Genomic DNA, 12115 nt, shown 5'->3' on the forward strand with positions numbered 1-12115 from the left:
CTCTGTTTCAGCTGTTCTAGGCAGTTTGTCTGTGTGGAGGAGGAGGTGTCATGTGTATCCTTAGGGACCATGAAATATCAACCCCGTTATATTTGTCTCCCTGTAAATTAATTGTAATTTGTGGATTCAAATAAAGAATTAAAATGTGTGTGTGTGTGTGTGTGTGTGTGTGTGTGTGTGTGTGTGTGTGTGTGTGTGTGTGTGTGTGTGTGTGTGTGTGTGTGTGTGTGTGTGTGTGTGTGTGTGTGTGTGTGTGTGTGTGTGTGTGTGTGTGTGTGTGTGTGTGTGTGTGTGTGTGCGTGCGTGCGTGCGTGCGTGCGTGCGTGTGTGCGACTCTCATAATAGAATGTGTTGTTTGTCATTGTCATCTAACTCTGTAAAGTTTGGAGTTAACAACTACATTTCTTAAAGTATTCAACTCTTATGTTATTATATTTGTCACATAAGAGGAGTCTCTCCGTCTCTGTCACTCACTCACTCTCTCTCTCTCACTCACTCACACACACACACACACACACACACACACACACACACACACACACACACACACACACACACACACACACACACACACACACACACTCTGTCTCTCTCACTCACTGTCTGTCTGTCTGTCTGTCTGTCTGTCTGTCTCGGGCAATTCTTTCCAAAGTATGAAAAAGTTAACAAAATAATGCTTTGGAAAATTGTTTGAAATTATGTAAAGTATGCATGATTTGAACCTGCTAAATTTACCCTTCAACTTATTGTGATATTAAAACAGAATGTATTTTTATCCAGTTATTCCTAACAGCAGATTGATTATTGACAGTTTCCTCTAACCTCTTGATTGACAGGGATCACTTGTCAGTGCATGTTGACACAGGACTAGGAGGAGTGAAGTTTACCATCTGGACTCATTTCTTCAACACTTTACTAAGGTAAGAGCTCTGAGTGACACAAAGATTACTAATGTTTCAATACAGTCATTACATCATGTGTTTTTTATAGATTATAGTAAATGATGGATGTACAGTTTACTGTACTGTAGCATCAGTCTTTTATTTATTTATATTTTTGATATTTTTGGGGCATGTTTTAACCTTTGTTGCAGTGACACAGTAGAAAGACAGGTGTCACAAGACATAGTTTTGCACTATAAACTACAGTTTAACCCATTAAGACCTGGAACTGTGTCATTTTTAGATTTGAGCTAAAAAGCATTATTTTACACTTTTGGCTATTCAAAAATAGCAGATCAGAAGCTCATAGTACGGCACCGAGTGCCGCGCTACGAGCTTGTAGATCTGCTATTTTTGAAAAATCGTGAAAATATGTGCAAATCTTTGAATATATATATTTTTAAAGCGAACATTTTTAACTCAAATCTTTGCTTCTGGGGGGGTCCCTGGAACAAAATATTTTGATGGGGATCCGCGGCCAAATACATATCATTTTTGGGGGTCCTTGACATGAAAACGACTGAGCACCAGGTCTCAATGTGTTAAACTGTAAACTACAGTTTACAGTGCAGATTCCATTCACATTGTGTTGCTTTTTCCATTTTCTGCAATATTTTTCAGTGTAATATAATATTGCCCTCACTTCAGAGACCATTGAGAGCAAGCTCTCATTTTTAAGGACGCGCTGAGTACAACATGATCACAACAGCAGTGGCTCAGGGGTAGAGTGGCCGGGTAGAGTGAACTGGAAACCGTAAGGTTCCCAGTTCGATCCCGGGCTGGGGTGCTCCCCCAGAGTTAGTGTTGAAGTGTCCTTGAGCAAGACGCTGAACCCCTAATTGCTCCCGATGAGCAGGTTGGTGCCTCATCACCGCCAATGTGTGTGAATGTGTGTGTGAATGGCATGTAAAGCGCTTTGGATAAAAGTGCTATATGAATGTACCATGTACCATTTACAACATAATACAAAAAACGACACAATCTTAAATATAGTGCAATCTATCTTTGTCTGTCTGTCCACACACTACACTTATATTTCAGATTGCATATGATTGTTGATATTAATTCTCCAATATAATCGTAACAATAAGCTCAGAAATCATAAGGGACTCTCTTCTACATATCAGGTTAGTCCAAGTCATACAAGTCCAAGGAAGATTTTGAAAGGAAAAGTTGTGCTGGACGCCGGGGATGCGTCATGAGACTCATGACGCTCATGTGTGGCAAACCTTGCACCGGAAGTTGGATGAAACACATTACAGTGAATGGAGCCGGCTGGACAAGCTCATGAACAAACATTATTTCTGAACGTTTGCAACCTTTGTCATATAATCAGGAATATAAAAGAAGACATACTGTTTCACAGGTTGTTTTCTAATCACCTGCTTTTCCATGTGCACAGATACGTCATTTTATTGAGGCATCTAAACAGCAGCAGGTATCGTTTCTGTCTCATAGGTATCGCGAGAATTGGTTGCCAGACAGGAAATGGTGGACAGTCTTGCGATACTTTGGCCGTTCAGAAACATACTTTGCGCTCTTTAGATACCTCTATAACATTATACAGTGTACACATCTCTTTAGATACCTCTATAACATTATACAGTGTACACATCTCTTTAGATACCTCTATAACATTATACAGTGTACACATCTCTTTAGATACCCCAATAAAATGATACAGTGTACACATAGAAAAGCAACACAGCAGAAAACAATGTGTGATATTATGTCTTCTTTTATTTTCTTGGGCAGAGTATTTTATAAAGGTCTCAATGGTTCATGAATAGTGTTTGTTCATAAGCTGTCCAGCCGGCTCTCATAGACTCTAATGTGAGTCTGTCTGCCACCCAGTGAGACCAATCTGCCGGCTGGAATTACATGATAGAGAAAATGACGTCGTCGACCCTTCCTTCCTTCCAAAAGCTTCCTTGCTTAAGTCTGACACACAGACCCCTCAACCAATCCCTGAACTGCATGCTGTTCCTGGAACGCCCCCCCCCCCCCCCCCCCCCCACCCCCACCCCCGCCCCTTGGCCAGAAACACACAGACTGCAATACACAGAAATCTCCATACAGGGTCGCTACATTATCTTGAACATTCTTCATTCATGTTGTGATGAATTGTCAACCAACAAGCAGATGGAGCTGATAGACATGACTTTGTTTTTCATTATCAGATGATAACATATAAAATGTTCAAATTGATTAGAATGTAATGCATGTACATTGTGGGTGTTTCCAGTAGGGTACAATGTCTCCTAAAAGGAGGAAACGGAAGCTGAACGAGACACCGAGGGAGAGAGACACTTCACAGGATGGGATTCAGAGGAGCATCAAACCAGCAGGTGAAACATTATGATAGAAATGTTTCCTACAGAACCCTAAAGACATACAGTACGCGCTTCAGACACACAAGCCGATCCGTCAAATGCATCCATTTCCCATGATGCCTTGCAGGTTGTGTGGGCGGTTGTTGGTTTTCTGGTGTGTAGTTCATTTGACTTAGATTGCAGTGTTGACTCACTGAAAGAAAACTACAAGCCTATACCGCTTGTGCTATAACCACGCCCCGCTTCTATGACCAACGCGGAACTGCCTCTCATCTACAACAACTGAGGAAAACTTTTTGGGACGTTAAAGTATAGTTTTTCACCATGACGGAGGCGCACCGTCTCAAGCGAACTTGAGCCACGAGGGGCAGCACCGAGCTTAACCCATTGAGACCGGGAACGCATCTGTGTCATTTTTTGATTTCTTTGGCTATTCAAAAATAGCAGATCTACAAGCTCATAGCGCGGCATCGAGTGCCGCGCTATGAGATTGTAGATCTGCAATTCTTTTGAAAAATCACGAAAATGTGTGCAAATCAATTTTTTAAGCGAACATTTGTAACTCAAATCTTTGCTTCTGGGGGTTCTACAAATGTCTTCTAAATCCTAAACAGTTTTTTAAAAACCTCAAAATCTCAAAATATGTTGTTCCAGGGACCTCCCCAGAAGCAAAGATTTGAGTTACAAATGTTCGCTTTAAAAATATATGTATTCAAAGATTTGCACACATGTTCACGATTTTTCAAAAATAGCAGATATAAAAGCTTGTAGATCTGCTATTTTTGAATAGCCAAAGTGTAAAATAATGCTTTTTTAGCTCAAATCAAAAAATGACACAGTTCGCTCGAGCCGACTCGCTTGAGCCGCCCGAGTTACGTCCTGATTGGCACAGAATCGTAAATCATGTTTTGGGGTGAGCCTTTGCCCCAACCGCCACTCAAAGTGGCTACTGGCCAATCACTGCGCGTCCTTTCACAAGCGGTATAGGCTTTAGGATGGCGCGACAGAAGTATCAGCTTCCCTGCCAGTGTTGCCAGACTTTGCGAGAGAAGCAAGCTAACGGGTCTATGAAAACAAGCCCAACAGAAGCGACCAGTTTTACCACTTGAGCCCAATTACATCAGCTATTTGAAAAGAGCAGATCTACAAGTTCACAGCGTGTAGAGATGCGACACGTTGTAAGCTTGTAGATCTGCTACTTTCTAAAATAATTTTGAAGGAAATGTAAAAAGGTTGAATGCTTTGAAACATTTTAACACCACAGATCTTGTATGGGGGTCCCTGGCACAATATATTTTCAGATGGGGGTCCGTGGACAAAATGTTCATTTGAGGGTTCTTGACATGAAAATGTTAGAGAACCACTGGTTTAAACAACATTAGGAAACAAGAACCCCAAATAAACAACTACACTTTAGAAACAAGCCCCAAAAAAACACAACCCGCAATTAATATTTACAAGCGACTTTACAGAAAAACTAAAAGTCCCTTATAATAAGCAGACATGGCAACACTGTTCCCAGCTTCCCCGTTCACTTCCATTCTAAGAGAGAAAAGAGGCGGAGCCTGTTGACAGCACTGAAGCGTGTGGGTTCAACATCGGTGAACCTTGACCTAGGGTGACAACCAATAGGAAAGAAGCGCTGTTGTTTGACCTGCACTTGGCAGCCATTAGACTTGTAGTTTTCTTTCAGTGAGTCAACACTCCAACGTAAGTCTAAAGAACTACACACCAGAAAACCAACACAGTCCTCAACATGCATGTAAGATAACATGGGAAACAGACATGTCTGACTGTGTGTTGGATGTGTTGGATGTGTTGGTTGAAGATCGTGTGTGACTGTAACCTGACCCATGCATTTAATGTGTATAGACTATTTATTGTATCAGAAGCATTTAGATTCATATATAGATATGAGTACACTCTAATACTGGGTTTTGGGTTATACAGTCAAGTATATTACATTTACAATGACTTGAATTTGTGAAACGGAATTTCAAATGTTTACTTGATGTATACAATATGAATTAATAATCATCTGAGTTCAAAATATTGTGTTTTCTTTCCTTTTCATATCTTATATCTATGTAAAGGTATTTGAGTATTGTCTATAACAGGGGTCTTCAACAGGGGGTCCTCAGAGTTATTACAGGGCCGCCGCCAAATCTTTGTAATAGGAACCTTTTTTTTTACCTTAACCACTTGAACCATGGCATCCCTATTCTGAGAGAACATTAGCCAAAAAAAGCAGGGGAAAAAAGCAGACCAAGTACAAGTTTTCTTGAGTGGTTAACTGTCTGAAAACACACATTAACCCATTCAGACCGGGAGAAACATCTGTGTCATTTTTTGATTTGAGCTAAAAAGCATTATTTTACACTTTGGCTATTCAAAAATAGCAGATCTACAAGCTCATAGCACCGAGTGCCGCGCTATGATCTTGTAGATCTGCTATTTATGAGAAATCGTGAAAATGTGTGCAAATCTTTGAATATTTATTTTTTGTAACATATATTTTTTTCCCAACAGCAAACATTTGTAACTCAAATCTTTGCTTCTGGGGGGTCCCTGGAATAACATATTTTGAGATGGGGGTCCGTGGCCATATACATACATTTTGGGGTACTTGATATGAAAGAGTTTGCGAACCACTGACATAGTAAGAACTGTTAGGATTTAGAAGACATTTTGTAGAATCGGCCTCAGGTTCAGTTCAATCAATTGTATTGATTGATTGAATACTTTATTTAGAAAGACATGGAAACAGTACATGGAAGTACAAATCACAACACAAGGTCCTCTAAACTGGACCTTTTCATGTCAAGGAAAATATTTTATTCAAGGGACCCCCATGAAGCAAAGATTTCAATACAAAATGTTCGCTTTAAAATAATATATATATTCAAAGATTTGCACATTTTCACAATTTTACAAAAATAGCATATCTATAAGCTCGTAGCGCGGCACTCGGTGCCACGCTATGAGCTTGTAGATCTGCTATTTTTGAATAGCCAAAGTGTAAAATAATGCTTTTTAGCTCAAATAAAAAAATGACACAGGTCTTAATGGGTTAAAGTAAGAGTATAAAGATTTCAAATGTTATTTAGTTCTAAAGAACTTTAACTGAGATGTAACATGTTTATTATTATTATTATTATATCAAATGTATCAGTGCAGAGATGTTGTTTGAGCATAATAATAATAAGGGTAATAATAATAATAATAATAATAATAATAATAATAATAATAAGGGTAATAATAATAATAATAATAATAATAAGGGTAGTAATAATAATAATAATAATAATAATAATATTTATAATTATTATATTTATTTTTGTGTCACTCGTGTTTTGTGTCACTCGTGTGTGTGTGCGCACAAGTGCTACCCAGTGACTCATAATCCACGAGGGACGTGTTTGATCATCAACAACGAGAACTTCACTGTGGATCTGAGAGAACGACGAGGAACTTTGGAAGATGAGAGTATGTATGCTTTAGAGATGTGATCTAATGTGTTACTGATTATCAATCTATCAATGTTTGCGTTTAATAATCTCGCACTCTCTCTCACACACACACACGCACGCACGCACGCACGCACGCACGCACGCACACACGCACACACACACAGAGGCTCTGGAGAGGGTTTTCTCCAAGCTGGGCTTTGAGGTTCAGGTTCACAGGGACATGACAGCAGACGACATCCGTCGTGTTCTGAAGGAGCTGGGAGGACAACGCTTCATGAAGGCAGATGTTTTGGTACGTTGGTCAACATCTGTAAAGAGGTGTCAGGCTCTCACTGTGAATTCCTGTTTTCACTTGACTTTATTTGTAGACATGTTGATGAACTATACAATACGTACAATAAGTATGTAAATACACCGGAATAGACCAATTATTTGTTTACAAACATTGAGACTGGATGCAATGGTGACTGTTTCATGTAATCAATTCCCAACAGATCCCCAAACCTGTTGTTTTGGGGTGCGCTGGTTTCACTTCATTCAACCCCCTCTTGTGTGTAGGCTAGTGAGGTGTGGTCTAGCGAGACATATGTACTTCACCCTACAACGGTATTACGCACCGTGAACAGCTGACATACAAGCTCACAACCGCGTTGCGGATGAGACCGCTGTGAGCTTGGAGGTCTGCTATTCTCAGCCATTCTCTGCGTGCGACACCGGGATGGAGCATAAATTAGTCTTGACGGGCTGCAGCTGCGCAAGCCAAGCAGGTTCAGCTGCCGTGATCACAGAGCGCTCCCTCTGTTCTTATGACAGCCACTGGAGGCGGGGTTTGGAGGAAAATTGCTTTGAATTGTTATTATTGTTTACACACAACAGAAACCAAGAAATATATATTTCAAGAGCAAGAGATCACAGTAAAAATCTTAAGCATTCTTCCTCCATACTGGGAGAAAAACAGCATCTGAAAGTTTGATGGGATGCATTTTTACATGTGAGGCTGTGACCACTTTAACATTACATCTTATGAGCGGTGGGGTTCATTTGGTGCCGGCCTGCGCGCATATACTGGTTCTTATCAGTGTGATGCCGTCTGTTAAGGCGTCTATTAGCAAGGATGCTAATTTCCATACGTTGTCATTCAGCTCAAACATGGTAAAAATGAATTCTACTATGCTACCAACTAAATGTAGAATGACCTACCAACCACATTAAAGATCTAGACTCCCTACCTAAACTCAAAACTAACCTAAAAACCTCTCATGTGACATTAGGTGGTGTGTGTATTCTCTCATGTGACATTAGGTGGTGTGTATTCTCTCATGGGTGGTGTGTATTCTCTCATGTGACATTAGGTGGTGTGTGTATTCTCTCATGTGACATTAGGTGGTGTGTATTCTCTCATGTGACATTAGGTGGTGTGTATTCTCTCATGTGACATTAGGTGGTGTGTGTATTCTCTCATGTGACATTAGGTGGTGTGTATTCTCTCATGTGACATTAGGTGGTGTGTGTATTCTCTCTTGTGACATTAGGTGGTGTGTATTCTATCATGTGACATTAGGTGGTGTGTGTATTCTCTCATGTGACATTAGGTGGTGTGTGTATTCTATCATGTGACATTAGGTGGTGTGTGTATTCTCTCATGTGACATTAGGTGGTGTGTGTATTCTCTCATGTGACATTAGGTGGTGTGTGTATTCTCTCATGTGACATTAGGTGGTGTGTCTATTCTCTCATGTGACATTAGGTGGTGTGTATTCTCTCATGTGACATTAGGTGGTGTGTATTCTCTCATGTGACATTAGGTGGTGTGTATTCTCTCATGTGACATTAGGTGGTGTGTATTCTGTCTCATGGGGAGAGGGGAGGTGTGTCGGGTACGGATGGTGAGAAGGTGTCATTCAAAGAATTGTGGGGGCCCTTCACCAATTTACGTGCCCCCACGTTGAAAGGGAAGCCTAAGCTGTTCTTCATCCAGGCGTGCCAGGGGAGTGATGTCCAGAAGGGGGAGATCCCCCCGACACCCAGCGAGGTGGAGGTAGACAACTGGAGTCCCATAGAGGAAGACTCCAGTTCGGTCCCGGGCGAATCAAATCCATGGGGCCCAGACATCCTGATTAGCATGTCCACCGTAGAGGGGTGCAGATCATTCCGGAACATTACGACCGGTTCCGTCTACATCCAGGAGCTGTGCAAACAGCTGGAAACAGCAGCAGTCAGGTGAGAGGAGGCTTCAACAACAAATGTCAACTCTGACTTAATGTAATAATTCATGCTGATTTATTCTTAGTTTGTACTTATGTTCTCAATCCAGTGATCCAGTACATGCAAGCGCATGTAGTATTTCAAAAGATCACATACACAAGAAATTGCCCCATTGTGTGCCTAACATTGGGTTAGGTTTGGGGTTAGGGTTAGTTTTGAGGGAACATAGGCACGCTTAATGCACAAAGGAGTTGTTATAATGTATGTAGAGCTGGAGGAGATGTGTCCAGTGTTCATAGTGAGTTCTCACTGAATTAAGGGATTTTTTCATCCTCCTCGCAAAATAACAACATAGTAGAATATCCCTTCAAGGAGATGAGAAGAAAATCATCTTTTATCAACTGTATTCACCAGTAATGTTCTACTCTACTGTTCCCTGACAGTGGAGACGACATCCAGAGCGCCCTGACAAATGTGAACGGCGAGGTCAGCAGGCGAGTGTATCCGACAGAAACACAGATATCAGTATTCAAGACCACTCTCACCAAGAAACTCATCCTCAAAGTCATCGACCAGTAGAACATGTTGACAAGTACACATTTCCTATTCATGTTTTTGAAGTTACCGTATCTCATATGACAGTAATGACATAAAGAAAAGTATCTGAATTGTGATGTTTTCTCTCTCTTGCTCTCGCTCGCTTTCTCTCTCTCGCTCTCTCTCTCTCTCGCTCTCTCGCTCTCTCGCTCTCTCTCTCCCCCTCTAACCACAACAAACAGGAGCATTCACACACCTGGAGGGTGTATTTTAGGTCTATTGGCAGGTTCAACTGGGCTACACCAGTGTGTGGGTCGTTTAACAGTTTTGTATTTTCTTGTGGTGGTGGTGGTTCTTTGCCTATAGCAGAGGTTTTCTTCTTGTTATTGCATTACTAACATACAGTACATATGATGGTTCATACCTAATGTTCTTGTTATATCATATTCAAGTTGTTTGGATTCAGCTCCAGGTGTTTAAGTCTGTGAGTGACAAACAAATCTGTCTCTTTGATGAATGTTATGTAGCTTTGTACACATGTCTGTGTAAAGATGATCTATTTTAAAGGGACTTTATTGTACAGTTTTATTATGCATTTTTACACAGTATGTAGTTTTGTATACAACGTTTTACCAAGATAATGAATACATTACTATGCAACATAAGACAAAGAGGTTGTGCATCAACAATGGATTTACTCAGTGGAGTGTTGGGCCCAAAATCCAGTCTACATATCAATTGGAATGTAAATAATCCCAGAAAAGAAGCACATCCCACATTTCAAATAAAAAGCAAAGTACTCTTTTTTTAAAAGCTTTTTGTATTGGCCTAATATTTCTTGGCCCTTATTTTTGTACACTGTTTAAATCTTATTTTGTATGGCATTATGTGGACACTGTATTGTATATTTTTTGTAAATGTCAAATAGTCCATTTCTCCAGAGCCAACTTTATGCTAATCACCACTGATTGTCGCATCCTTGAGACTGTGACATGTAGTATTGATCGCATTGATTTTAAAATGTTACTTTTTTTTTTTAAAGCCTTAAATGGCCTCGCGCCACAGTACATCTCTGACCTACTTTCTGCACCTCCTACCCTCAGGGTTCTCTGTCATCTTCCCAAATGCTCCTCGACATTCCCCCAACAAACCTTAGAACTAAAGGTGACCTTTAGGGCATTCTCTGTTATTGCCCCCACACTCTTGAACAATCTCCCACTGCACATTAAGTCCAGCTCCACCATTGAAAGGTTCACATCCACCCTAAAAAGCCACCTCTTCTCCATTGCCTTCAGCTCAGTCTGAGGGCAATTAACCTGGCTATGGCCATTGAATGTATTTTTCTTCATGTTCTCCTATCTTTGGTGTTTTTGTTTAGGTATTGCTTTATGTTTCTTTTACTATGCTGTATTTTATTAGGTTATGCTATTGTGATTGTAAAGCACTTTGGGTCAACTTCTGTTGTTTTTAAATGTGCTATATAAATAAAGGTGACTTGACTTGACTTGACTAGTACTAGATACTTACTATGCAACAGAGAGACATTTACCATTGGCTTATTGAGAGCACAGCCCTCGCCTATACCTCTGTATTTAACCTATTAAGACCGGGAACGCATCCGTGTCATTTTAAGATTTATTTGGCCAAAATAGCAGATCTACAACGAGCTTGTAGATCTGCTATTTTTGAAAAATGTTGAACATTTGTGCAGAATATTTTTTCTACAAACATTTATGTTGCTATAATATCAGTGGTGCTTCAAATTTTCCATGTCAAGGACACCCAAAATGATATGTATTTGGCCGTGGACCCCCATCTCAAAATATGTTGTTCCAGGGACCCCCAGAAACACGGATCGGAGTTAAAAGTGTTCGCTTTAAAACGTATATATTCAAAGATTTGCACACACACGTTAATTGGTGTATTGCTATGCAGTTTGCAATGTGGTGACATTTTAAATGATGGATCTATCTCAAATCTAATGTATGTATGTATTGATTCATCCATTGTATTGTACACATAGATACAAGGTGACCTTTTGGTGCAAAAATAAATGTTCAAGGAGCTTCATCCAGTGTGTAGACTGTTTATCATTCAGTTATATTATCATCAGTGTGTATGTAGACTGTTTATCATTCAGTTATATTATCATCAGTGTGTATGTACTATGTAGACTGTTTATCATTCAGTTATATTATCATCAGTGTGTATGTACTATGTAGACTGTTTATCATTCAGTTATATTATCATCAGTGTGTATGTACTATGTAGACTGTTTATCATTCAGTTATATTATCATCAGTGTGTATGTAGACTGTTTATCATTCATTTATATTATCATCAGTGTGTATGTAGACTGTTTATCATTCAGTTATTATCATCAGTGTGTATGTAGACTGTTTATCATTCATTTATATTATCATCAGTGTGTATGTAGACTGTTTATCATTCAGTTTATATTGTTGGCCATTTTATATTTTTTTAGGGATAATGTTTCATTCACTCATCCACAATATTAGATTACTTTTTCATACTTGATATTTCCCAACTGTGTTTTTTGGCAGCTATAAAAAAAAGTATGTTTGCAGTGCATGTTGTCAGTTCAGGAAGCTGTAGATATGTATTTAAA

At 39.7% G+C, this 12115-nt stretch overlaps 1 protein-coding gene across 1 annotated transcript; it reads left to right on the plus strand.

Moving 5' to 3' along the window:
- The first annotated feature begins 831 nt into the window (after positions 1–831).
- On the plus strand, positions 832–10990 carry LOC311042329 (caspase-8-like). The gene is made up of 6 exons (XM_084053007.1): positions 832–920; positions 3187–3289; positions 6658–6760; positions 6909–7036; positions 8579–8964; positions 9393–10990. The coding sequence occupies exons 2-6, from the start codon at positions 3260–3262 to the stop codon at positions 9526–9528; spliced, it is 783 nt and encodes a 260-aa protein (XP_083909133.1). The 5' UTR covers positions 832–920; positions 3187–3259; the 3' UTR covers positions 9529–10990.
- Positions 10991–12115: the final 1125 nt, after the last annotated feature.

Source organism: Gymnoscopelus microlampas, assembly GCF_963454915.1.
Source record: "Gymnoscopelus microlampas genome assembly, chromosome: 3".
Lineage (NCBI taxonomy): Eukaryota > Metazoa > Chordata > Actinopteri > Myctophiformes > Myctophidae > Gymnoscopelus > Gymnoscopelus microlampas.

Bases quoted from the DNA above. Each gene is read 5' to 3' on its own strand.
- LOC311042329 (XM_084053007.1), top strand. From the start codon at position 3,260: ATGGGATTCAGAGGAGCATCAAACCAGCAG. The intron at 6,761-6,908 runs GTATGTATGCTT...ACACACACACAG, and splicing joins AGGAACTTTGGAAGATGAGA to AGGCTCTGGAGAGGGTTTTC. The intron at 7,037-8,578 runs GTACGTTGGTCA...ATGTGACATTAG, and splicing joins TCATGAAGGCAGATGTTTTG to GTGGTGTGTATTCTGTCTCA.